The following is a 27944-nucleotide window of genomic DNA, read 5'->3' on the forward strand; positions in this document are numbered from 1 at the left end:
GTGACTCTAGGAGGGGAACTTTCTGTGCTGGAACTCTGGCAGCCCTTTTACAATTCAAAATGTCACTGTGACCCTGTAAGCACAGCAGATAAAACACAGAGGGGAATGCTTACCTCAATCTGACTCATAAATCAGTTTTAAAGATCCAGTAAAGAAAAAAAAATCCGTTCCAAGGAGACTGGACCAGGTAGGTATATTTATCTTGTACTCATCTGGACCAAATCTCCAGGCCATAACTGCACTGTTATAGGTTCTCAGAATTTCTAATGCACCAGTCAGGTTACTCTTATGCTTAATCAGACAGGCACATGTCTTGTGCCTGTCTCCATTTGATTGGCAACTCACACTGATAAGTTCTGGTTTTATTTACGGCAGCCTTGCCCACAATCTTGTTCCATAGTCAAGTATTGTTTTAGACAGCTTTTTGCTTTTGATAAAGCAAAAGCTGGCATTGCTGATAAATACAGACAGAAATGGAAATATTTTTGCAGGGTGCCTTTGAAGTGGACCTGCCCATAGAAAAGGCCTGAAAATGACCTTTCTGGAAGTTGTTTTAAATAACATCCACTAAACAAGGCAAAGGTCATGGTTTTAGTGTAAAGATAAGCCCTCTTTTTCCACCAAGGTTAAAATATATGTTCAGCAAAGACTGGAGCAGGCAGGACCTGACTATGTCAGTAGAGGGGAGGGAGTGGTGGGAGAAAGTGAGCTAAAATCTTATTTTCACTTCTCTCTAAATCAGTGGCTCCCAAACTTGGAGAGTTTTAAAAAATAGATTCCCAACACCTTTTTCTGCCCTCTTCCCCCTACTGATTCCGAATCTCCTGGGGTGGAGCCCTGTGGGGTGGAGACTGTGTGTTTTCCAGTTCCCGCAGGTGATAGGGGCAGCCAAGGTCCTGGAATCCGGCTCACTCAGAATGTCCAGTGTTAATCCCTGTGGCCATTAATCCCTTTTCTTTATTTTAGCAAATGTCGCCCTCTAGTGGAAGTTATGATCCAGCCTTCAAATGTTTGTGCCTGTCTCAATTCTGTTTGAAACCCTTCAAAATTTCGCTTAAAAATGATTACGAGGTTGGTTTGCAGATAGCTATTTAGTGAGAGAGTAGTTCCCTTTGAAGGAGACTTGAAAGGAAAAGCTAGTAAAACCAGAAAGGGAGGTCATGCTTGAAAGCTTCAGTACCATCTCAAAGGAACAGTGTCTTTACCAGGCTAAATCCACTTTGACTATTTTGAGTGATCTCCACGCTGCCGCTGCTCCCAAACAGACTTGAACTTACAGCACATGTTGAGGGGTGGTTAAGGGATAAATAAAATGATGAAGCAAGAGTTTCTGGTAGCAAGCTAAATGTTTATCTCCTTCATGTCCTAATTTTTTAAGGGAAATTCTTTAAAAGCTGCTGTCACTGTGAGCAGTTTGGTTCTTAGGTAAATAGAACCTTGGTTCTTCCTGTTCCAGGATGACTGGATGTGAAGAGATTGTGCCACTCACTCCGGAGAACTTCTCTTTACCACAGAATCCAATCTGCTGTACACTTTTTTGCTACCGCAAAGATGATTCTTATCACAGTTAACATTGGTTGGCTGTGGGCTATTGTTTGGAAATGTGCAAACACATGTTTTATAGGACCAGCTCATGCTATCTGCATAGCAGTTCTATGAGGTAGTGTTCTTAGCCCCATTTTACAGATGATACATTGGAATCTTAAAAGATTAACGGCCAGGTGGGTAACACATAGCTAGTAAGCGGCACAACATGGATTTTTTTTTTTTTTGGCTGTACCGCACATCATGTGGGATCTTAGTTTCCCGACCAGGGATTGAACCTGGGTCCATGGCAGTGAAAGTGCTGAGTCCTAACCACTGGACCACCAGGGAATTCCCAGCACAACCTGGATTAGAACTCAGCTGTCAAAAAAAAAAAAAAAGAACTCAGCTGTCTACATAACTTCGGAGTTCATTGAGGCAACCACAGATGCTGCAGCCTGTTTCACCATCGCTGGCTGTTATCCTTGCCCCTCCCCCAGCGTAGTGACAAGGTACCATTCTGTGGCCCGTAAATGTGGTTAGGCAGGAGCCCAGACTGCCTTGTCCCTGGAATACTATTAACAAACAGAAGTTTGTACAAATATGTGGGTACAAATATGTGGTGATAAGGGGCATTGCCTCAAATAACATGTAAGTCTCCTGATCTCACCTGGGGGTTGATTGTGCAAAAGCACAACTCACAAAAGGCACAGACCAGCCACCTGGGAGAGAAGAGTGAGCTTTCCCCTGGGGTTTCTGCCCTGGGAGGGAGCTCAGTCTAATCCTGATTATTTGTTCACTTCCCTCTGAGCTGTTGTATTTTACACCCATTTGTGCTGAGTCTATATGCCACCATGGTGAAGTGTCCATAGTGGTACCAGTGTATCGTATATTAAGATTCTCAAAGGGCCAGCTCAGTGCCAACGTGGAAACAGCCATCCTCTCAGAGTGCCTCTTCTTCCTCACTGGTCAGTCCCTCCTAATCCCCTGGGATCCAGCTTATTTCAACAGAACTCTCTGGAAACTTCTCTCAAGCAGCTCATATTCTTCCTCCTGCAAAATCCCAGTGGGCTTGCTTTATCTTTTTTACCCTGGGCCTCTCTTCAGTTCACGTATGTTTTTGTTTGGTTTTTGGGTTTTTTTGGCCGTGCCGCCTGACTTGTGGGATCTTAGTTCCCGGACCAGGAATTGAACCCGAGGCCTCGGCAGTGAGAGTGCAGAGTCCTAACCACTGGACTGCCAGGGAATTCCCTCAGGTATGTTAACAGTTCTTTTTTCTTGAACTTTTCCTCCTTGGATAGTACCATTTTCCGGTTTTCCTCCTGTCTCTCTGCTCTTTTTCCTCCTTGCAGACTGTGTTTCTTAAGGCTCAAGATATGTACCTTACCTGTTCTCTCTCTCTCCTTTCTCTCTAAGAGAGCTCATTCACAGACATAACCAAATTTTATTTTTTTAAATTTTTTAAAAAATATTTTTGAGTTTTTTTTTTTTTAATTTTATTTATTTATTTTTTGGCTGTGTTGGGTCTTCGTTGCTGAGTGCCAGTTGCGGTGAGCAGGGGCTACTCTTCGTTGCGGTGCGTGGGCTTCTCATTGCGGTGGCTTCTCTTGTTGTGGAGCACAGGCTCTAGGCGTGCGCACTTCAGTAGTTGTGGCTTGCAGGCTCAGTATTTGTGGCGCACGGGCTTAGTTGCTCCACAGCATGTGGGATCTTCGCAAGGATCGAACCCGTGTCTCCTGCATTGCCAGGCAGATTCTTAACCACTGCGCCACCAGGGAAGTCCATAACCAAATTTTAGAGTAGAAAGAAACTTTAGCTATAATTTCGTCACCTTCATTTTTCAGATGACCTCATCTTTGACCTCGGATGGTTACCACTAATTCATTCATTTATTCATTCATCCTTTTAACAAATACCATCAAGGGCTTCTGAGTTCAAAGGATTGGTACCATGAAGGAATATCACAGTTCGCAAGCTGGTAAAGGTGATAGGACGTGCAGAGAGAGAACCAATGTACAAGGCCAACTGTGAAAAGTGCAAGGAGGTGAGAATAAACTCAGAAACAGAACTATGGTGTTCAAGAGAGAGATGGGTCTGGTGAAAGGAAGGAGGTGGGATGGATAGAGCAGGGAGGGCTTCATGGAAGAAGTGGTATCTGGGCTAGGCCTTTTGTCAGATTTGATAGGGGAAAGGAATAGTCTAGGGGGAAAGGAGGACCAGAACAAAAGCCTGGAGAAGGGAAAGGACTGTGTGGCTTCATGGAAGCCCCAGCTGCCTCATTAGTGAGCTCATGTGCTTGCTTCGGCAGCACGTATACTAAAAACAAGTGAGCTCATGCTCCACTTCTACCCAGAGGAGCAGCGGGAAATGAGGCAGGGCAGGCAGGATGGGCCAGTGGGTGGGGGCGTTAATGTCAGGCTGGGCTTTCTTAGCAGGCAGCAGAGTGAGACGGGACTGAAGGTATGCTTCGGGGGGAGAGTTTGAGCAAAAGACAGGCATTTGAGAGACATCAGGAGCTGGTTAACAAGGGTTATTCAGGCCTTAATCTAGAGCAAGAAAAAGGAAGGGGGGACCAGGGCTGATACAAGAGACCTTACCAAAGCAGGATGGAAAATATTTGACTGGTGCAGTTAAACAAACAAGAAGATTCAGAAGAAGGAATTCAACAACAGTTATCAAGTGTTTACCATGTTCAAGGGACCGTATTACCGAACTGAACTTGGGTCCACTTGCCCGCCTCAAAGCAAAGCCAATTCACTGACACCAGGTTGTGATGAAGGAAAGCATAGTGTTTATTTGCAGCTCGCCAAACAAGGAGTATGGGAGTGGCTCATGCTCAAAACTCCCTGTTATTGGCTTTCAGGGATGGGTTTTTAAAGGCAACACTTGGGGTGAGGGCTGCAGGGTGCATGACTTTCTTCTGATTGGTTGGTGGTGAGGTAATAGGGTGATGTTTCAGGAATCGTAATCATCAACCTTCTGGTTTCAAGCAGTTTGGGGTCTACCTGCTTTTGCTCAGCTTATAGTCACCATCCTCCACTTGGGTGGGTGGTCTAATTTCCTGCAGAACTCAAAGATATGTGTGTCAGATCATTACGTACCTCCCCTGAGGAGGAACTAGGACTCTGTTTTATTGCTGAACTGTTGTCATTACTATTCTTGTTTAACTGATTTTCCTTTGTTTCTGCATTCCTTCACTTCCCTAATTCCCAGGTCCTGCTCAGCTTAAGCTGTTCTCACCATGGAAGGAGCAAGTGGACAGGAATTAGGGCCCGCCTTGGAAAAAGGGCAGATATGCTAGGTGGTACTGGCTCTGCCCTAGTGGGCACCTACCCTGGTGAGGCCAATCATTCTACTCTACTGTGGTAGCTAAGTTTCCAAAGATGGCCCCAAACAATACTTTCCCTCCTTATAAGCCATCAAAAGTAAGAGCTATTTCCCTTCCCTTTGAATCTGGACTGTCCCTGTGACTGGTGTCGACCAGAAGTGACATTCTGAGACTTCCCAGCCCAAGTTTAAAGGGCATGGCAACTTCCATTTCCTTCCTCTTGGAATACCTGCTCTTGGATGCTCCCTCTTGGAATCTAGCTGCCATCTTGGGAGAAGCCCAAGCCACACTCAGGCCACATGGAGGAGAATGGAGTTGCTTTAATCAACAGCTCCCAGCTGCCAGCCATCTAGGTGAGCCATTTTGGATGTTTCAGCCCAATCAAGCCCCACGGTGACCACATGGAACAGAAGTCCCTCTCAGCTGAGACGGTAAGCAGAGAGGGTAGGGGGTCTCCAGAGAAAGAGAACCAGGCATGGCTTTCTTGACATAAGAGAAGCCATTATTGGCCTAAGCTATTTTGTGATCTAAGCCTGGCCACAATGCTTGCCCTTGAACAGGTCTCAGTAATTAAAGATCTTAAGGCAAGTGAGGGAATGCAGGAACAAAGGAAACACAGTCAAGAAAAAATAGTTCAGTGATAAAACAGAGTCCTAGTTCCTCCTCAATGGATATACATAATAATCTGGTACGGTCTTTTGAGTTGTTCTACAGGAATTTAGGCCCTGACCCAGGTGGAGGATGGCTAAGACCCCAGACTGGTCTGAACCTAAGGAATGATGTTAACTTTTTCTGACCTTTGTGCCTTCAGTCAACTAAAGCTTGGACTCTGTCAAACTTTGCCCCAATTCTGTGCTGAATTCTCCTCTACTCAAGGCCCTTCATGAATATGCACACACTGCCCCAGCCTCTTCATGAATATGCATATACTGCACCAGCCTCTTCATGAATATGCATATACCCTTAGCTTAAAACTTCCCCAGTTTTGCTGCTTGGGGAGACACTGCTTTGCAAAATATCCCCGGCGTTCTCCTCACTTGCTGCAAGTAATAAATCCTTCCTTCTCCCAGTCTTTGGCTTGGTTGTGTCTTTTGGCCTGACACCTACCAAGAGGCAAACCCTGTTTTCAGTTAACAAGACTAGTTAACTCACAGATCTGTGAGAGATAATAAAATGGCTGTTGTTTTAAACCACTAAGTTATGTAGTGGTTTGTTGTGCAGTAATAGTTAACCAAAAGAGCTACCCATCTGACCAACTTTACTCGACCCATGGGTAGGCTTGTATCCAATCTGGCCCCAACTAGAGCCAGATTCGTTTCCTCTTTACCGGCAAGGCCGGGAGGTGTGAGGCCCAGGAGCTGCCTCCATCGTGTAAAGAAAGCCAACACAAAAGAAAACAGTTGACAAGTAAAGAGAAGCACAGATGCAGTCAAGGAGCCCTGGACAAGCTTACGTTCTGATTCTAGTTGGCTTGACATCAGCCTGCACAGCTGTTCTTCCCCTATTTAAACAAACCTTCCCCTATTTATCCCAGCTAGTTTGAGTTGGGTTTCCATCACTTACAACCAATAATCCCTGATTAAAATGCTAGCTCAACATTTCTAAGAGGACTAAATCAACAACATACATGACTACACCTGGCCCATGACCTACACTAAAGACATCATTTTACACTCACCATACTGGCAAACATATAAAAAGTGTGATGATATCAAGAGTTGGTGAGGGTGGAGGCCAATGTGGGAGTGCAGATTAGAGCCTCCACTTTGGAAAATAATTTGTTATTATCTGGAAAGTTGGAAATGTGCTTACCTAGCAATTGTGCTTCTGTGTGCATACCCCAAAGGATCTTTTGCACACACACAAGAATATTCAGAGCAGCTTTGTTTGTCATACTAAAAACTGGAAGATATTTTAAACATCTAACCTAAAGAGGAGAGATGTATAAACTGCAGTATAATTGTGTACTGGGATGCTACACAGTAGTGAAACTGGTCGCATTACTACAATTCCTGGTTGCATTACATACAACATGAATGTCGCCAATATTAAGCAATAAAAAGAGCAAGTCACACAAGAATACATACAGTATATTCTATTTCTATAAAGCTCAAAGTCAGGCAAAACTAAATAATATACAAATATATGAAGCGAAAGTCTAAAAAAAAGCAAAAACCAGACAAACTCAAAATTCAGGACAGTGGTTTTCTCTGAGAGGGAGGGAGAAGTAGTCAGAAGGGGCCAAAAGTGAGCTTCAAAGTTACTGATGATGTCATTTCTCTTAAACTAAGTGGTATCTGAATGTTCAATTTATTAATATCTCCAAATCACACATATACTTTTATGTACTCTCTGTATTCAGAGATACTTCAAAATCAAAATTTTAAATGAATTTTTAAAAATTGAAGTATAGTTGATTGATGATGTTGTGTTGGCTTCAGGTATACAGCATAATGATTTGGGATTTTTTTGCAGATTATATTCCATTATGGGTTATTACAAGATACTGGGTATAATTCCTTGTGATAGGCAGTAAATTATTTTTTTTTAAGCACCCTTCTTCACATTCATGTATTCTTTTTTTTTTTAATTTTGGATATAATTTTATAGCAGTAAACTCAGTAAAGACATTTTCATAGGTCAGTGAAAAAAGGTAAAATCTTTCATATATGAGGCATAAAATCACGTGTTAATGTAAATTGACAGAATGTGTGGTACTGGAACAAGAATAGAGAGGACTGTGAAATAGAATAAAATTAAAAGTAGAGCCCGAATAATGTGGAACCCTAGTACATGATAAAAGTGACATCTCAAACCACTGCTTCAAAAAAGGGCTTTTTAAAAAATTAATTAATTAATTAATTAAAAATTAATTAATTAATTTTTGGATGCGTTGGGTCTTCGTTGCTGCACCCGGGCTTTCTTTAGTTGAGGCGAGCGGGGGCTGCTCTTCATTGCAGTGTGCTGGCTTCTCATTGCGGTGGCTTCTCTAGTTGCAGAGCACGGGCTGTAGGCGTGCAGGCTTCAGTAGTTGTGGCATGCAGGCTCAGTAGTTGTGGCTCACTGGCTCTAGAGCACAGGCTCAATAGCTGTGGCGTGCAGGTTTAGTTGCTCCGCGGCATGTGGGATCTTCCCGGACCAGGGCTTGAACTCCTGTCCCCTGCATTGGCAGGCAGATTCTTAGCCACTCCAAACTCCGGAACTCCACACTCCGGAGGCCCTCCTTGCCACATGCTGCCTCTCCCCTTCCCTCATTCATTTATTTTTATTTATTTATTTATTTTATGTTTTGGTTGTGTTGGATCTTCATTGCTGCACACAGGCTCTTCTCTACTTGTGGTGAGCAGGGGCTACTCTGTTGTGGTTTGCGGGCTTCTCACTGTGGTGGCTTCTCTTGTCCCCAAGCATGGGTTCTAGGTGCACGGCCTTCAGTAGTTGCAGCACGCGGGCTCAGTAGTTGTGGCGCAGGGGCTTCGTTGCTCCACAGTGTGTGGGATCTTCCCGGATCAGGGATCAAACCTGTGTCCCGTGCATTGGCAGGCGGATTCTTAACCACTGCGCCACCAGGGAAGTCCCTAGGCAGTAAATTCTTGTTACTTTTCTATTTTATGTATACTAAGTTTGTATCTGTTAATCCCATACTCCTAATTTGTCTCTCTCCCCTTTGGTAACCATAAATTTATCTTCTGTGTCTGTGAGTCTGTTTCCGTTTGTATATACATTCATTTGTATTATTTTTTAGAGTCCACATATAAGTGATATCATATAGTCTTTGTCTTTCTCTGACTTATTTCACTAAGCATAATATTCTTTAGGTCCATCCACACTGCCACAAATGGCAATATTTCATTCTTTTTTATGGCTGAGTAATATTCCACTGTGTGTGTGTGTGTGTGTGTGTGTGTGTGTGTATATGTATATATATATATATATATATATATATATATATATATATATATATATATATATATGACACAGCTTCCTAAACCATTTGTCTGTTGATGGGCACTTGGGTTGTTTCCATGTCTTGGCTATTGTAAATTGTGCTGCTATGAACAATGGAGTGCATGTATCTTTAAATAAATTTTTTAAAGGCAAATACTCTCACATTGGGATAAACACTATAATCCAACCATGTGCCTCATACAACGGACACAGTAAGAATAAAATAACATGGAAAGGTTAGAAATAAACGGATGGGCAAACTTGTATCAGACAAACACAAACAAAAAAAAGACATGAGTAATAATGCTAATGTGAGATAAATTAGAACTCAAGGCAAAAGACATAAATAACTTAGAGAGTTATTTTATACACAGATATGTGTAATCCACAATGGAAATGTTATCAGCCACAAACCATAATGAGAATAAATAGCATAGCCTCAAAATATACAAACAAATAACAACAGAAGTAATCATGGAAAATGACAGAAGCACATTTTTTAATTTTTTGTTTAAAATTTTTATACAATAAAATTAAATCTTTTGGGTGAACAGTTCTGAGTTTTGACAAATGCATAAAGTCCTGTAACCACCCACACAATCAAGATACAGAAAAAATCTATCACCCTCAAAAATGCCTTTGTGCTGCCTTTGTAGCCAAATGCTCCTCACATCCCCAATCTCTTGGGAGTTCTTTGATCTGTTCTCCATCCTTATAGTTTTGTCTTTTCTATAATGTCATATAAATGGAATTATACCATCTTTTGAGTCTGGCTCCTTTCCAACCACATAACACCTCTGAGATTCTTCCAAGTGTGACATGTGTTGATAATTCATTCTATTTCTGGCAATATTTTATGGCCAAGTAGCATTTAGTTGTAAGGATGTACCTCAATTGCTTACCACTTACCCACTGAAGTGCTTTTGAGTGATTGCAGTTTTAGGGGATTATGAAAATGGTTGTTACTATTTTGCATTCCCACACAATAATGAAGAAAAGTTCTTGCTGTTTTGCATCCTTGCCTGCATTTGGTATTTGAAGCATGATCTTAACACTTCACTATTAATCAATGAGAGTACATACACTCCCAATCAAGTATAAAATACAGAGGGAGAGTACATACACTCCCAATCAAGTATAAAATACAGAGAGAGATTTGGACAACATAATTACAGCTAAGATTGAATTAATAAATTTTTTTAAAGTAATTAATTAATTAATTAATTAATTAATTTTTGCTGCGTTGGGTCTTTGTTGCTGTGCCTGGGCTTTCTTTTTTCTAGTTGCGGCAAGCGGGGGCTGCTCTTCCTTGCAGTGCGCAGGCCTCTCATTGTGGTGGCTTCTTTTGTTGCGGAGCACAGGCTCTAGGCGCACAGGCTTCATTAGTTGTGGCACGTGGGCTCAGTAGTTGTGGCTCATGGACTCTAGAGTGCAGGCTCAGTAGTTGTGGCGCACGGGCTTAGCTGCTCTGCAGCATGCGGGATCTTCCTGGACCAGGACTCGAACCCGTGTCCCCTACATTGGCAGGTGGATTCTTAACCACTGCGCCACCAGGGACGCCCCAAATTAATCAATATTTCATGTCAATATCTGTACATGATAGTGAAAACATCTCCACTTCAAGAATCTGTGGAACATTTATAAAAGCAGATCATATTCTAGGCTACAAAGAAAACTTTAATTCATTTCCCAATGTAGAAACTGTATGACAGTGTAATAAATGTTGACTTAAAAACAAATGTTTGGCACTTCCCTGGTGGTCCAGTGGTTAAGAATCCACCTTCCAATGCAGGGGACACGGGTTCGATCCCTAGTCGGGGAAGTAAGATCTCACATGCCGTGGGGCAACTGAGCCCGCGTGCGCCACGACTAGAGAGAAGCCCTCGTGCCGCAACGAAGATCCGGCGTGCCGCAACTAAGACCCAACACAGCCAAATAAAGAAATAAATACTTTAAGAAAATGTTTCAGCAGCAATAGAAATAATCATTGTAGGGACTTCACTGGTGGTCCAGTGGTTAAGACTCTGTGCTCCCAATGCAGGGGGCCCGGGTTCAATCCCTGGCCAGGGAACTAGATCCCACGTGCCACAACTAAAAGACCCCACATGCTACAACTGAAAGATCCCACGTGCTGCAACTAAGACACAGCGCAGCCAAATAAATAAATACATATTTTTTAAAAAATCGTGAAGAAAAAAAATGTTGTCTGCCACTCTAGTTCTACAAGGAAATCAAGCCATTAGTCACTGAAGTCACCCACTGAGAGTGGGCCTGTGGGGATTTCAGGATGGAGAAAAACAGGAAGCATTCTTCCCTTTGGATACTGCCCCTAGATAGCTAAGATACATATCTAAGGAAAAATTTCCACACCTCCTAGATTCTTGCATCTTCCCATATGTAGAAAAGCACTAAAATCATTAACTTGAGATGTCTGTTCTTTGTGATTAGCAGTAATCTTTGATGTTCGACTACATGTTTTTTCCTCAGCAAAAAAATTCATATATAGCTTGGCTCCTCCCTTACCTCTTGAGAACACTTTCTCATAGCTCTCTGACTGTCTCCTGGGCTACAGTCCTCAGTAAGACACTTAATAAACTCAACTCACAGCTCTTACATTGTGTGTTTTGGTTTTTCTTAAAGTCAACATCATATAGATGTTACAAAAACACTTGCCAAAATAACTACTGTTTTGGATCAAAGAGGAATTTTAAAATTTAACTAAAGACTATGTAGAAAATAATGAAAATAAGAGTCCTATTCAACTACAAACTCAGGCTGAAATGCTTTCATTATTACAAAAAAACAATAAACTTTCCTTATTAAGTTAGGAGGAAAAAAGGAAAAGAATTCCCAAGGAAAACATAAATGAAGTAAAGATAACCAGATATTGTGCCCGTGTGTCTTCTGTTCCCTCTCCCAGTAAATCAAACCCAGAGGGCAGGGACATATTATTGACCACTTGTGAATAATATGCCTGGCTCACAGTATGAGCTCAATACTTATAAGTACTTTCAGCTTTCCCAATGTTAGATCTTCTCTCCTTTGGGCTTCCAGAGTAGGCTGTTTATAGCTCTATTTTAGCATTTATTAAAGTATTGCAATCCATAAGTCTTCCACATCACACCAGTCCTTTAAAAACATATTTGTTTACCACTCAGAATGTGCCAGCTGACTGACATTAACTTATTTAAGCCTCGTACACTTTTTTTTTTTTCCTATTTTTCAGATATTGAGGCTCAGAAAAGCTAAGTGATCAAGGTCACAGGGCGAATTCATCACAAAGTCAGGATTTGGTTGCACATCAGTCTACTTTCAAACACAAGGTCTTTCTGCCGGAACAGGTTACTTTAAATTCAGGGACAAGACTAGTTTGTCACCTCAGCTCCTAGTCTAGCTCCTGGCACAGAATATTAAACAGGTTAAGCATTACTTGCGCCCTGCCGTTTGTAACGTATCGTTTTGTGTAGTATGGAGAAACGCACTACTCACAGGCCGACGACCTACGTCGCGAAAAAAATCAGAATTTAGGACATCGCGCGACTCCTAATCTTTCCTTGACGCCCATCTTTACGGTTGGCGTGTAACCGCTCTATATTCTGGAGGACTCAGCGAGCAGGGCCAATCATTAGGCCACTTTACAGGCACGTGGCTGGAAGTTTGACTTGCTATTGGTTAATGGCGGTAAAGCCCGCCCAACCACCTCCGGTCTGTTTCTTTAAGTAGAAGCCCGGCGAGTTCCCCTTCCTTTCAGCGACTGTGAAGTGGCGAAGGTGAGGTGGAGTGTGTCCTGGGCCGGGGCAGGTCTGTCCCCTGTTTCGGGGCCTGGGAACCGGATGGAGGGTGGGCGGCTGGCGGTGATGACATCCGAATTAAAGCACGTGTTAGACTGCTGACGCGGGTGATGCGAACTGGAATCTGAGCCGGGCCGCCGAGGCGGCGGGTGGGAAACGGGCTTGCGGGTATACCACCTCCTGCTCACCCACCGCTCTCGTTCTTGCAGGTCCCGGTTGGGAGAAGGACGTCGGATCTCGTCCTCCCAGCTTTTCGACCCTTCCCCGAAGCCCCTCAATAAAATGGCTTGATCCCAGCGGTGGTGTGTCTGTTGTTTGTCGCGACGCGCTGCCTTTGAGCCCCCGCCGCGCCTGCGCGTGGCGCCGGGGGTCAGGCTGCAGCGCCAGAGCAGCACGCGCTTGCGCATAACTGGGGCCGTCTTGCCCCCGCGGCGGCGGACCTTTTAACCGCGAGCTACACGGCGGCACTGGGCTGCCGGGGTCGGGGGCTGGGGAAGACGTCGGGGGTCCTGCAGTCCTGTGAGTCTGCGTGTTCTCTCCGTGGAAATCAGTGAGACAGGCAGGTTCATTTAACCGCGGCGGGGAGGGCGTCTGCAGGGAGGGGAGATGAGAATCCGGCTGTGGCCTAGAACAGCGTGAGTGAAGGCCGTAGTGCACTTGACACGAACTGGCTCCCGGTCCTGAGCTGCATGGGCTGAAGTCGTCTGGCTGAGGTGTATATGCGGACTACTTAGGAAAAACCGCCATTTAGGGTCAACTGCTTATTTGGATATGCTCCAGATAGCTTGAACAGCTCACAATGACAGGGTTTTGTGCATTGCTGGGCATAACATAGGCACCTAAATAAATGCACAATCACTCCTGCGTAATCCACATTCTAGGTGATGACGATCCCTCCTGGACTTAGGTGAAACGTGCATCATTTCTGAGTACAGGGCAGCACGTGTTGAAGGGCAGGTATGCACAAGTGCCATGTCTAGCCGCTTTGGTACTTAATAATGGACGGGGCCCCAAGTTAGCAGGGTTAGTAGGCAGTTGGTGTAAACTCTAGCTCAGGAGCAGGACTTTTAAAAATACGAATCGAGGATAATAGCGCCTTCCTTATATCAGGGTGTGGTCTACTTTGGATCCTCAACAGAACGGGTCCAGTGACCACCCAAGAAGCTGAAGCTGCTACTGGCAGCTGAGGGCCCAGGTTTATTCTGTACTACAGTTTATTCTGGTCCTATTATCCAAGCAGGATCAAGTAGAAATAACTTAGATGCGTATCTAGTATTTGACATGAGAGATTTATTTTGTGAAACAATGCAAGCGATTGTAAATCCCCACATACTATTTGATTAAGTGCAATAGGGTACAGTCATGTGTAATCTCTTTACACAATAGTGCATCTAGTCCTTTGCCTTTAATTATTGCACAAAAATTATAAGACCAGCGAACAAGACATGCGCACTGACAGGCAAATTGGCCTACACGATGAGAAATCAGAACAGTACACTGACTGGAATGGTCCAATAATTTAAGTCAAACGTTTTAATGGTGCAATTAAAGTAATCAAATAAGGGTTCAAATACGGTTTTTTCAATATATTAATTTCTTTAAAGTCCCGTTCAGGCAAGGTGCTGTTGCTGTTTAAAAAACCACTATTAGCTTTGTCCACAGATGTAAGTTGTCAAAAGTTAACCCAAGGTAAGTTTGATGTTGAATGCAGCTTTAAACAATTAAAAAATTGTATTGAGTGTACTTCTCAAAGCAAATTACACAGTTTGAGAGAGCCCTGAAACCTGTAAACTAAATGTTCTGACACAAATGCACAAAATAAAGTTGGCAACGTTAAATGTCACGTTAATTTTGAGATCTGTAGTGTTTGATGCTGAACAAACATCAGCATCGTCTTGACTCAAGATGATAGAGAGCAGTCTCCGGGTTTTGGCCATCAGAAAAGGAAACTGCCCGCAGAACATCCCAAACCAACTAGGTTAACAAAGCATTTAAGATGCCTATTTAAAGCTTCCCAGAGCTCACAGCAAGTGCCAGGTGGAAGGACGGTGGCTCTGGCTTTCTGGCCCCACCCCAGTCCAGTCATTACGTTTGTTTGGTATTTCCACATATGCTCACGTCTCAGGAAAACACTTGGGATTAGTCAGAAACCAGGTGATTGTACCCCCTTGGTAAAAGGTGTGGGATGGTTTGATCTTATGGCTTTGCCTAATGGTCACATAAATCCCACGGTTCCCGCCCCAGCTGATAGTGTGTTAGAGTGTATGTTCTATGGCTACTTGCTTCCAAAACACACAATTAATAAGAGTAAGTTGCTATGCATATCTTTTTATCACCAAAGAAATAGTTCACAAAATTCCACTCCCCACCCTCCACATGTGTAACCACACTGACGTTTTCTTGGTGTGGAGGGCTGCATCACACGAACTGTAAAAGTGAGAAAACATTCCACTGCACTGGCTGCCTGAGAAAAAGCTTTGGAGGCATCGAGGAGGCAAGGGGAAGCCTTCCAGTTGTGCAGCTTCGCTCTCAATGTGCTCTTTTGCTGCCACAGAAACTGGTAGACTTAGAAAAGCCATGGTGGGAGTCACCTGTAATCTCTGGATCCACCGTGATGATCCTTCCAGTTTTCCTTTGCTGAGTCAAAGCTTTGCAGGAGGCAAGCTGGACCCCATTCACTGGACACCTCCCAGTGGGATGGGCGCTGGCAGGCAGAGGGCAGAAGCTGTGGCACGAGGAAAGGCCAGTGCTACAGCCCAGGTGGCAGCCGAGAACCCCACACCTCGAGCTTCATCTCATAATACTGGGAACACCAGGTCTGCACCCATCACAGCTGGTCAGCAGCCTCCAGCGGTGGGTCCTTCAGGAGGCTGGAAGTGGAGCGGGGATCCATGGCCGAGTGCATGATGGGGATATAAACGTCGTCCATGTTTGGCATGACAAAAACTTTCTGCAGAAAGAAGGAACAGGCATGTGGAAGAATGCTCTTTTCTCAGAGTTGCCCTAGTGAGTTCTGATAATAATTTTAGGCTTTAGACTAGTTTTTAAAATACATATGAAACAACTTTTCCTACACATTCCAAACTAATTCCTCTATGATATCTAGAAAGCGTTGAGGTATCACACCAGTGCACGAACACGAGAACCCAATAAGCTCTGAGGAAGAAGCAGCCTTTGATTTCATGTACATATAATAAAATTACTCATGAATTGATAAATAACATTAAGAGAATTAAGAGCGTTAAGCTGCTCACAGTATTTCCAAATTACTATATCCAGAACACATATTCCAACACACATAAGCCAACTTATCCATTTAAATCCTAGCAACAAAAATGTAAGCTAATTTTTTTTTTTTCCAAACCAGAACCAGTTAAAGCTACGTATGAAAGAAATCCTACTATAGTGAACACCCAAAGGATAATGAGTGATTGACAGTAATGGTGCTTTGCCTATCTGTTTATAAACTAATTTTATGTAAGTGAATTTTGGCAATGTATTCAACTTCAGCAATGCTTTCTTCCAAAGCAAAAACAAAAACATGTGGCCATGGGAGAATGCAAGCAGTTACCCTTCAACTTCCCAACTTGCCTCAAAAATACCATGCACCAAAGTTTGCCCCCTAAAAGAGATGACCCTTATATCCCAATACCCCTAAAAGAGATGACCCACCCAAATTCCTAATGCAGGATCTAGGGAGATAAGAAAAAGGAAAAGAACTGAAGGCATGAGATTGCCTTTCCCCTAATTAGGTTCAAAGTACTTTTCCTTTTGGAGATAAGATTAAGCTTTCCATAGACTGGTTTTTAGTTATATTTAACCTATAGCTTTTAAATAATAAAAAATATATAATTTTAAAGGCAATAACTCAAAATATACTACTGCAAAAATAATACCGGTCTTCTTCAAAAGCTGAAATTTACTACAAAGTAAATTGTTAATCCGTAAAACCTTAAAAGACAACTATGCCTCAAAAACCTGATAAAAATTTGATAGAAACAGCTCATTCCAGGGCCTCAGCTACACTGCTATTTCCCTTGGTGGCAGAATGCAGAAGACAGGCTTAGAGAATGAGCTCTGGCTTAGTCAACTCCAGAAGATCTCTAGACTACCCTAGAAGATCCACAGGGGAGGGACAGGCCTGATTCATCTTTGGACTTCCAGGGTGGGTGGTAGCTACGCGCAGAATGTTTGTTGCAACAAGCAATTTGTTTGTTGAAAACAGACCAAGCAAGGTGGGTACCACACAAGGGCAGGAACCACCACAGCCCGGGTGCTACTAGCTGGCCAATTCCAGGCCCCACCCGGGGAAAAAGTCCAAAGATAGCCCCAGCAGATGGACGGCTTAACCCTCGCCGGGCCTACTGGTACAAGACAGTCATTTTGCTCTTTGACCCCTACCTTTTGAGTTTCCTCTAAAGACTACTTCACAGGGCGCTGTGGATGAGTTTCAGAGTTTTTGAAACTTTATGCCTATTTGATCATATGTGTACTTTCCTGGGGTCCATAGCTTTCACCAGATTTTCCAAGGAGTATCCTGACCCACATGAAGTTCAGAACCTCTGTTCTACCCAGAGCTTTTAGAGCCTCAGCATGAAACACTAGATGACACTGCAGGTGTACCTGAAACTCTTGCTCCAGTTTCTTCTCTATCCAGTCTGTCACATGAACTAAAGTCACTTCTCTCTCTCCAAGTTTTGGCCGAGCTTTCAGCTCGATATGTGGTGGCTTCCGGAAACCATACCTTTTTAAAGAAGACAAGTAATAACCACATTTAGAAGCAAAGAAAAGAAGTGGACAATACCAAGAGCAAACATTCCTCATTTACACAAGGCTTTATCACTACTTAAATGTTCTCTTCTTCCGAAAATCCCTTCTAAAAAACACTTCAGTGCAGCAAGTATGAATTGTGAACTCCCTGTGTCCCTGGACCCAGGGCCGTGATGATCTGAGAACAGTTGTGACAAACTAAGAAAGCCAGGAAATGCCACTGGAAAAGTCCATGACCTGGGCATTGTTTCTGGTTTTTGTTTTTCCTAAAATGGCAAGGATCTTTTTTGTTTCTATTTTTATGAAAGTAGGATATGTCTGTTACAAAATCCAAAATATACAAGTGTATAAAGCAGAAAATAAAAGACACTCTCTCTCTGAGTCTCATAACCAAGATAGGACCACTGAGAGAAGTGGGATCAATTTTCCCCACACTCCTAATATGCATACGTAAGTAGAAACGTTCTATAACCTGCTTTTTCACTCCACACTCCACACCATAATTATGGCTTCTCAATGGAGCAGACTGGCACTCAGAATTGTTGGTAAGGTATCCAGTCAAGAGACTGCGTGCTATCAAACTAAAAACTTCAACCCATCATGGACCAATGTTTTAAAAAATCCAGGCACACCTCGGAGATACTGTGGGCTCAGTTCCAGATTACCACAATAGAGCTAATTACTGCAATAAAGTGAGTCACATGAATTTTTGGTTTCCCAGTGCATATAAAAGTTATATTTACACTATTCTGTAGTCAATTAAGTGTGCAAAACAATGTATGTATCTCAACTGAAAAACACTTTATTGCTAAAAAAAATGCTAACCATCATCTGACAATGCAGGGTTGCCATGAACCTCCAATTTGTAAAAAACGCAATATCGGCAAGTACAAGAAAGCAAAGCATAGTAAGATGAGGTCTGCCTGTACAATAAAAATGGCAAATTGCTATAAATGTTTCTAAACACTCTCAGTATCTACACTTATCTTTGTGGATTAATAACAAACAGTTCAGCACCCGAGCATGCCCTGGGTGGCACTAGCCTAGAGGTCTCTAATTTTAACTCCCATTGAGCAGTGGCATTTGTAACTCCTAAGTCAAAGCTTGGAAGAGGGAGAAACGTATCAACTCTTACTATTTAAAAAAAAATTGTTATTAGGCTTGGAAAAATGCACAGTAAGTTACTTATTAACTGGTTATTTTTGGATGGTAAGGTTACAGGCTTTTTTTTTTCTGTTTTCTTCATGTTCTTCCAGTGAAAACATTACTTGTTAAAAATAAAATCTAAAATGGTATTTTAAAGTTTTTACTGGGAAACACCAATATCATCATTAAATGATCAGCCAATTAAAAAATCCTTTTGTGATCATTCCTACAAGCCCTTCGGAACACTAAGGTTGTGTACCAGCATGCTGGTTTCACTCTATAACAGAACAGAGCTATCTTTTTCACACAACTGTAGCTTACGGTACAAAGAGGTCTTTTATGCAATCCCTGTATACCCTTACGCACATTTGAATGTCAATTTTTTAAAAAAAATATTAATTAATTAATTAATTTATTTTGGCTGTGTTGGGTCTTCGTTTCTGTGTGAGGGCTTTCTCTAGTTGCGGCAAGTGGGGGCCACTCTTCATCGCGGTGCGCGGGCCTCTCACTATCGCGGCCTCTCTTGTTGCGGAGCACAGGCTCCAGACGCGCAAGCTCAGTAATTGTGGCTCACGGGCCCAGCCGCTCCGCGGCATGTGGGATCTTCCCAGACCAGGGCTCGAACCCGTGTCCCCTGCATTAGCAGGCAGATTCTCAACCACTGTGCCACCAGGGAAGCCCTGAATGTCAATTTAAAATTGAGATTTATACATAGTGATTTTCTTCTGCTGGGCTCATGAGAAATTTATTTCAGTGATTCTCAATCCTGGCTTAGTCCCCCAACCGCTGAATCCTGGGGGCTGGGCTGGGCATAGCTTTAACAAGTCACCCAGGTGACTGTGATATGCAGGTGGAGTTAAGACCCACTGGTTCAGTCAAATGACAAGACTTTCTACCACAGTTACCAAGCACACATGCTCCTGCCTCCTTAACATCCAGGTCTGACCTGGGGAAGTCTTCCCTAACCGCCCAGGACTCTGCTGGATGTGTGATCCCCATCTGTAAGGTGGGCATAATGATGGCCCTATCTCCGCAGGATGCTGTGAGGACTGGCCAGCTGAAGCAGTTACACCCCAGGCTAGCAGAGAATACGAGGTCTACAAAGGACAGCTGTCCTCACTGGTGGAAAGGGTTGGCTTGAGAGGGGAGGAAGACCAAGAAGAGAAACAGCCCATCCCATAAACTTCACCAATAACCTCAACTCTCCCTAACGTGTGAAGATGAGTCTTTACATGTGAATTAACCACTCACAGTAGAAGGCAGAATCAGATTTACAACTAACGTTAAGGTTCCATGAAAAACGTTTGAAAGTGCTTCTTCCCAGGAGAAAGTACTTTCCATAATGTCAAGGATCAGCAAGCTGGGATTTTTATGGTCACGCAAGAAGGGGAATCACTGCCTGGCCCCGAGGGGCCCTCTACGCACCATATTCGGTCAGTCGGGGGAGGTGGAATGTTGACCGCCAAGGTTCCTCTGCATTCTTGTACTTCGACAGTTAGCAGCAGTGGTGTATTGGAGACTTCTTCAATCTTCTTTTTAATGAACTCTGTCTCCGTTGCTTTTTGGAAATATTTTGACTTGGTAATTTTATCAACAAACCTCATAATCTTACTTGTTCGGTGACCTCCAACATACCTTTAAATGAGGGACACAGACAGGTGTTATTATAGACTTTGTTCCTTCACAAACAACTTGGTGGCTCTGTGTTCACCTGACTTTAGACCTGAGTTTCTCAACCGCAGCACCACTGACACGGTGGACTGGGCGATTCTTTGTTGTGGATGTTGCCAGATGTTTAACAGCATCCCTGGCCTCAGCCTACTGGATGTCAATAGCACGTTGCCCCACAGATATGACAATAAAAAATGTCTCTGGACATGGCTAAATGTCCCGGGGAAGGGGGGACAAAATAACCCCCAGGTGAGAACTACTACTTTATTTATTTTTTAATTTAATTTAATTTATTTATTTTTGGCTGCACTGCACGGCATGCAGGATCTTAGTTCCCCGACCAGGGATCGAACCTGTGCCCCTGCAGTGGAAGCACGGAGTCTTAACCACTGCACCACCAGGGAAGTCCAGAGAACTACAACTTTAGACAAGGTGCAGACATCAGATAGAGCCTGAGTCTTGACAAAGGAGAGTCAGACCAAGTTCTCACAGTGCAAGCAGGGAAGGCATCTCACCTGCTCTCCTTTATAACCTTCAAATACTGAATATAAATCCAGTGTCCTCTGAGCGAAATCTCACCATCTCTACATAGCAAATAAGAAATCGGGCTGCATTAACAGGGCCACAAAACACAGTAAAACACCTGCCTTTTAGATGGTGTCACACCAACTCTGAGCAGCAACTACTTGTCAAAGGGCTTAGGAGCATCTAAAGAAAAAAGCTACATCAAGCTGATATGCTAGCAGCCCAGGAAAGCAAGCTTTCCTGTATCAGGTCACATCTACCTAAGACTGCCCTAAGAAGAGCGGATATTTGCTCTTAAAATCCTCCACAGTTCCAGAGTGTCAGGAATAGTATGTGTATGTGTGTAGGCAAAAGCAATTATTCCTAAGAAGGTCAGGTGGGGAGAGTTTAAATAATGCACACAAACTTTAGTCCCAACTCCTCAAACATCTAGATTCTCTTTTCATCTTCTGTACGATTTCAAAAGTGAATAGGTTGATATTTTCTTACAAATACTTCTGAATCACCTGGTTTCTTTATCATTTTAGTTTCTTCACTCACTTCAAATAATTAAAAGATCCTTACAGAGAGGCAGCCTAAGCACTTTGATCATTCAGCAGTCCAAGTAACAGGCAAAGGGAGCCACCAAAATGTAGTTCATGATCCAAAAGATCAGCTAAGTGATCCACGTTTTCAAAATTCACCGAAGAAATCACCTGAATGTTTCAACACTGTAGGAACTAAAAGCTCAACAGAAACAAGTGTGACCCGTCAGAAGGGAAGTAATGCTCCCTATCGGCACCAGAGGGAGCAGTTGTGTAATCTGTGCTCCTTGTGATCAACACGCCCTTCAATTCTCTGTTATTTATTCCAACGGCCCAAGAAAACCATTTTGGTCTGGACCCTCTTAATTAGGGAAAGCTATTCGGGCCTTTTGCTTTGGGGCATGAAATTTTATCCCATTGGCTTTTAGTTATTAATGCAAAAACCATTCACTCAAAGTGAAGGAGGAAGGAAGATCAGAGAGGAAAAGACCATAAAAGCTCACTCCCAACTTGCAGCCCTGGCCCCTGAAGACCCCGGAAGCTGGATCCACTCACCCTTCAGCCCCTGGGAGAAGCGGTTTGTCTCCTGTGCCGGGCTCTGGTGCGTCGTCTTCGTCAGAGGAGCCAGCACTGGAGGACTCCTCGTCGCTGTCGGCCAGACAGAAGGCCCTGGGCCTGCAACTGATCAGGGCAGAGTCACCACGGCAGCTGGCCCAGCGCCAGGCTCCCCCGCCACCACTGCTACCGCGTCATCACTCTCCCCCACCCAGCCCAGACAGAAGAGGCCCAATCCAAGCGTCCTCGGATTGGCCTGGTCCCCCCGGAGACCCTTCAGTGCCAAGTCCCCAACAGGACCGCAGAGGACTTGGGCCTGACGGGCTGGATTCTGCGCATGCGTCAGAAAGACAGGTGGTGGGAGTGTGATGCAGTCCACACAAAATGCAGTGATCTCGTCGACAGTGCAGCGTAGCCAATGGGAAGGTGAGTGGAAAGAACGATGGTTGCACGGGGGAGGGGACAGCTCATGTTGGCGCCATGACCACCTCACAGATGACGGGGATGTTCAGGCAAGTCGCCTGACTCTGGCTGAGTTCAACAACTATGCTTTTTGGCTTAGTTTCCTCCCGTTAGTTTTGGCTCAAGACTCCTTCCTAGTGAAATTACGTATCCTAGCCCACACCTGCCCCAGCTCCTGAAGGTCACAGAAAAAGCCAACAACCAACAAATCTCAAGGGACTCTAGGAAGCAACTGACATGAGAACCCAGGAACTTTTCAAGAAAACTACTAATTTAAAACCGTTTTTTAGGGCTTCCCTGGTGACGCAGTGGTTAAGAATCCGCCTGCCAATGCAGGGGACACAGGTTCGAGCCCTGGTCCGGGAAGAGCCCACATGCCGTGGAGCAGCTAAGCCCGTGAGCCACAACTACTGAGCCTGCGCTCTAGAGTCCTCGCATCACAACTACTGAAGCCCGTGCGCCTAGAGCCCGTGCTCTGCAACAAGAGAAGCCACCGCAATGAGAAGCCCGCGCCCCGCAAAGAAGAGTAGCCCCTGCTCGCCACAACTAGAGAAAGCCCATGCACAGCAACAAAGACCCAATGCAGCCAAAAATAAATAAATAAATAAATTTATAAAAAAACCCCACACACAACGTTTTTTAAATGAAGTAAGAAAAAACTTCACCAGAGAGCAATGTCCCTCGTTAATCTTTCCAGGGTAGAGCCTCAGTTTCCACTGGATCACTGGCAGCAGCCAGTGATCAAGGTTCCCGTGTGAGGGCCCTGGGGGTTCCTGGCCAAGCTTGGGCCCCACAGAAGGCAGCTCCCTCCCTGGATGGTGGCTTTGCTTCAGAGAGGCAGAAAGCAGGGCCCATCTCTGAGGCTCAGAGACTTAATGGGGACAGAATGAACACAATTAAGCTACCAAATGGTCACTAAGCAGAGGGTGGGCCTTGTATTTTTTTTTTTTTTTTTTTTTTGGTTACATTGGGTCTTAGTTGCGGCTCACAGGCTTCTTAGTTGTGGCACGTGGGGGCCTTGTATTTTTGATAAGGACAAAAATCACCAGGACAGGGGAAGGCAGCGCAGCTTAGGTCCCATCTTCCTGCGGGCGTAACCCTTTGGGGTTTTCCTTGGGCCACCAGAAGCCCATGGGGGCAGTCATCTCCTGGCCAACAAGGGCCAAGGGCACCCAAGGGCAGAGCACACCTGCCAGTGTGGACTTGAAGGCCCAGCAGAGGCCCCAGCACTGGGAAGAGGGCACTGAAATCTCCGCCCTGAAACAGGAGCCCGGCTGTAAGAGGACCGAGCACAAATGTCCTCCCTGGCAGGACACCCGGATCCTCCTTGATCCTGGCCCTGAAACATTAGAGCCAGCGCTCTAGCCAACAGGCTTGAGTACAGTGTTAAAGGGAAACTCCCTCTGCAGACACAAAGGCCTCTTGTCCCTGGCCACGGGGACAACACCTGACTCCTCCTCCTTCCATCAGAAGCCGGGCTAGTCCAGGAAATGCTCACGTGTGTCTGCTGGTCACAAAACCATCTCCGCACTTTCCAGGGTTAGGCAGCCCTCACAGAGCTCTTCTTTTATATAAAAAGTAAAATATGATTCCCAAGAAAGCCTACACTGGGTCTTGGGATGAAGAAAGTCAGGGAGGTAAGTCCCCAAAGATAACACAACCATCTCAGAAACCTCTCTTACTTCTCCATCAGTAAAATGACTGTACCCCCTGGCTCAGAACTCATGCTGCCAGGTAAGGAAGGTACAGAGCACAAAAGGCTGCCTCAGTATCCTGGACCACAGTGAAACCTGCAGAACCACCGTTCCCTTCTGTCCCCACTGGTATTTGTCATCTGGCAGCCTCCAGACCTGGGGCAGAAGATGCCAAAGGCTGAGCACTGCAGTGAGCTCTCGGGTTCCTGAATTAATCCTCCACAGGACAGAGAACAGGACAAATTTTGTGGCTTGAAGTTAATCATTTAGACAATGCTCTGTCAGTTAAAACAGATCAGATGACATGAAATTCTGACTGTGACCAAATGGTACCTCTCCTCTCAGCATAGGGAGCTGTATTATGCGGCACCCAATACTTACTAATTAAAAGTGTAATTAAATATTTGGCTGATATTCAAGTTTTATAACTGAACATGCATTTTGTGATCTCAACTTTATGATGAATTTCAGAGAAAGACACCCTGCACATTCTTATATAAGATGTGCTAGAACGCAATAAGCCTACTTTTTTAAACACACCTTAGAATCTGAGATAAGTGTAATATCCTTTCAAGAGTCACCTTAAAGGGCTTATTCCAGTTTTGCTGCCTCCGCTAAAAATCTTTTTGGAAATGCGCTTGCAGTCGGACACATAAGAAAAAGTGCGTTATTTTATCACTGATACTCTCTGTCTTGAACCAAACATTTAATTTCTTAGTCTCATAATCACCATCACCTCTGAACGACGTCTGGCAATTTCTCAAAGATCCAATCCGTCTAGAAAGTAGGAAGATTTGCTGTCACTCAGAATACTTAAAGGAATGTCACAGACTCCGGAGGCAACTCTAAAAAGCAGCTCCAAAAAATGCTTTAAGTCAGGGCTGCATAATTAGATTAAACAGCCCAGTGAGGACTGCTTGGAGGGGGACCACGCTCACGAGAGTGTGTTCGTTTCCTTTAACAGAAGTCGGGCCCATACATCTGCCACACACACGTGCACGTACACCCACAGAGCTAGACTGAGTCACGGCGTGGGCGACAAGCACTGGGCTCCCAGAATATCAGGGCCTTGGGGCGGGGTGGTGGACCCGGGTACACCGGGGACTAGCGACCCAATACAGAGGTCGGGGGGGTGGGGTGGTGGTGGCCCATACAGGGACGTGCACACCAGCCCAGGCTGCCGTGGTAGAGCACGGACAGGCCAAGGGCCTTCCAGGAAATGCTCGCCCCGATGTGCATTTAAATAGCAGCCAGCGGGCTTCCCTGGTGGCGCAGTGGTTGGGAGTCTGCCTGCCAATGCAGGGGACACGGGTTCGAGCCCTGGTCTGGGAGGATCCCGCATGCCGCGGAGCAACTAGGCCCGTGAGCCACAACTACTGAGCCTGCGCGTCTGGAGCCTGTGCTCCGCAACAAGAGAGGCCGCGACAGTGAGAGGCCCGCACACCGCGATGAAGAGTGGCCCCCACTTGCCGCAACTAGAGAAAGCCCTCGCACAGAAACGAAGACCCAACATAGCCATAAATAAATAAATAAATAGCAGCCAACGAGCAGCACATTCCCCTTCCCGACTCGCTTGGGTCCCCTTCAGGCCAATTCCTAAAGTTCAGACTGCCCAGCTCACCACCTGAATTCCATTTTGAGTGCCTTATCACCCCAAAGTCACCGTAGCTACAATGTGTAACAAGAAGACTGTTCGGGAAATACAAAGACTCAAGGAAAAATGTCTGAAATATAAAGGGTACCCACATTTCAAAGGGAAAGGCCTTCACTAGAGTGAAGCGACACAGACTTCAATTTCTTACCACCAGCCTCAGGGTCCTCATGAACTTTCTACAGTAAGCAGGACTTCCCACAGGCTGAGCAGCACCTCCTCAGGTACTCCCCAGGGGCACAGTCATTTGCACACTTGAAGGGGGACAGACAAAAGCAGCGAGACAAAGCAGAGGCCCTGCCAGAGCAGACGGCAGGGGACAAGCCCTTGCCCAGAAGTGAGGCCCTGGACAGGCGGCCCCGGGCTGAAGGGAGGGCCTGGAGGAAAGGGCTGCTGCGGACCCACCATTCACACGTGCTGCTCTAGGAGAGGCTTCCTCAAGGAAACCAAAGATCACACGCTCAGCAACAGCCACAGGGGCAGGGCCTCTGCCGCTCCTCCGGCATTCAGCCTCAGGGCGATTCCATAGCTCCTGACTGAGGAGGAGGAGTGAGGCTAGAATCACTTCTGGGGTCAGGCTCTTAGCTGTGGATGGGCTTTTGAGAGGCTCTCAAAGCTCCCAGAGATTGTGAGCCAAATGGTGCATGTGTCGGCATTCTCTGGGGGAAGGATCCAGAGCTCTCAGATTCCCAAGGGGGTCCTTTATGCAAAAATGGGTTAAGGGTTCATTTATCCAGGCGTTTTCCTCCCAAGTGCTTTTAAAATTAAATGACAGCCAATTACACCTCAACATAAAATTTAACACCCTCACAGGAAGAAGCAAAACATTTTATACCAGACTCTACTGGAAAAAAAATGGTACTTTAGATATATATTATAAATTAAATATAATACCATTATATTCCTAACGCAGAGGACTTTTTCATGCAGTCTAGAGAAGCACTGCTTGCTCAGAAACGTGTCTGTCCTCCGATCAGCTGAGTTTATGAACTTGAAATTGTGCCAAGAGAGCTGCATGAATAACAGTGAACATGGAACGCCTCAGTGGCAAGGATCTCAGGGACCTGGCTGTGGTGGGGCCCCACCTGCTCCCAAGACCCCTCTTTCCAATGGAGTCCCAGCAGCCCTGGGCCAGCACAGGGCTCTTTCCAGAAAGGGCTCCCTGCACAAATGCTCCTGACCGAAGTCTGCTCTGTCCCGCTCCCGGTTAGTTAGAGCTCATTTTCAAGACTGCTTCTGCCTAAGGTGCTTGGTTTTACTGGCAGCTGGTTCTGCAACTTTGCTGTCCCAAGGCTGGCCTGATGGCGCTCAGCTGGGCATGGCGCTGGAGTCGGGGCAGCTGGGGACAGAAGCTGAGTCTGCCTGGAGGGCTAGATCAGGACCCCGGCAATACGAATCAAGGAAGTCTGCACGACTCTCCCCCCAGGAAAGCCTCTTAAATGCTCCTGATCTCAATCCTCTCAGGTCTACAAACGGTGCCTTTATGTTGGGGAACATGATGAAAAGACAAGCTTCCTCGCGGTGTCACATGGGTCTGAACGAGACTCAGCACTGATGGGGTATGAAATGCTACATGGAGGGCTGATCAATACCACTCACCGGAAAACACAATCCACAGATTGCCGAATCCAAACACATTTTAACAAAACAGTAGAAAAGTGAAAGGAAAATAGCACAGATACAGGTTAGACTGCATACAGCAGGTGAAATTCTCCAAAAATCAAAATATGAACATTTTCATTAAGTCACCTGTATAACTCAGAATCACCTTAGTGAGAGAATGTTCTCAAATGTATGATCCAACTCCCTCATCTACTGTGCTTTCACCACAAGTATGAATACAAGCATCAGGTCAGCATCATAATGAAGCAAACATCTAAGAGCCTGTGTCTTATATTTATATTTAGATGCTGAGAAGGTGGCTCCTTGTGGCATTTTCCTATCATCGTACTGCCAATTCCATGCAAAGGGGCTAAAGATGTGAGAAGCAGACTCCAATCAGCATTTTTAGTTCGGTAGAAACAATAGTATAATTTAAATATGTAGTCTGAAGCAGTCATTTTTAAGGTGTGTGGGAATGTGAAAGTTCCGGCTTATCCCTTCCAGGTATCCAAGAAAAAAAATCAGCTTCATTAACTATCTCACAAATTGGGAATATTTACTAAATTAGACAAACTCAGCAACAGATGCAGTATCTTCTACAAAGAGAGGAATTTACTAAGAAAATAGATATTGTATTATTTAGGGGAAAGGCGTCTCAAAACACTTTAGGAGCACCCTCTTGGCTACAAAATCAGTCGTCTAATTGTAAATAATTCTGACTCTGTGATTAAAGCAGGCAGCCCCCTGAAGCACCTC

The 27944-nt window shown here is 44.7% G+C and overlaps 2 protein-coding genes, 1 long non-coding RNA gene and 2 other non-coding genes across 7 annotated transcripts in view; 3 read left to right on the plus strand and 2 right to left on the minus strand.

The window, feature by feature from the left end:
• Positions 1-12806, minus strand: part of ERN1 (endoplasmic reticulum to nucleus signaling 1) — a 98122-nt gene extending 85316 nt beyond the window's left edge. For both annotated transcript variants that reach the window (XR_009006441.1, XM_057536981.1), the window contains exon 1: positions 12287-12806. The gene's annotated coding sequence lies outside the window, so the exon portion shown is untranslated. The remainder of the gene's footprint in view (positions 1-12286) is intronic.
• LOC103015947 (uncharacterized) lies at positions 12561-12884 on the plus strand. The gene is made up of 2 exons (XR_450464.1): positions 12561-12598; positions 12798-12884. It is a non-coding gene; the product is annotated as an uncharacterized LOC103015947 (long non-coding RNA).
• Positions 12649-12718, plus strand: LOC114236927 (small nucleolar RNA SNORD104). Its single transcript, XR_003622774.1, has one exon. It is a non-coding gene; the product is annotated as a small nucleolar RNA SNORD104 (small nucleolar RNA).
• Positions 12885-12913: 29 nt separating the features above from the next.
• LOC114236928 (small nucleolar RNA SNORA76) lies at positions 12914-13050 on the plus strand. Its single transcript, XR_003622775.1, has one exon. It is a non-coding gene; the product is annotated as a small nucleolar RNA SNORA76 (small nucleolar RNA).
• An 808-nt stretch (positions 13051-13858) lies between these two features.
• TEX2 (testis expressed 2) overlaps positions 13859-27944 on the minus strand; it is a 110332-nt gene continuing 96246 nt past the window's right edge. Inside the window, exons 9-12 of one of the 2 annotated variants that reach the window (XM_057536980.1) lie at positions 21780-21899; positions 19930-20139; positions 17212-17332; positions 13859-15538 (exon numbers count right to left, since the gene is read on the minus strand). In XM_057536980.1, coding sequence (XP_057392963.1) covers positions 15416-15538; positions 17212-17332; positions 19930-20139; positions 21780-21899 — 574 coding nt within the window. In that variant the 3' untranslated portion in view covers positions 13859-15415. Of the gene's footprint in view, positions 15539-17211; positions 17333-19929; positions 20140-21779; positions 21906-27944 lie in introns of both variants that reach the window. The other variant, XM_057536979.1, reaches the window with a different exon arrangement.

The sequence above is a fragment of the Balaenoptera acutorostrata genome, chromosome 20 (genome assembly GCF_949987535.1).
Source record: "Balaenoptera acutorostrata chromosome 20, mBalAcu1.1, whole genome shotgun sequence".
In the NCBI taxonomy this organism is placed as follows: domain Eukaryota; kingdom Metazoa; phylum Chordata; class Mammalia; order Artiodactyla; family Balaenopteridae; genus Balaenoptera; species Balaenoptera acutorostrata.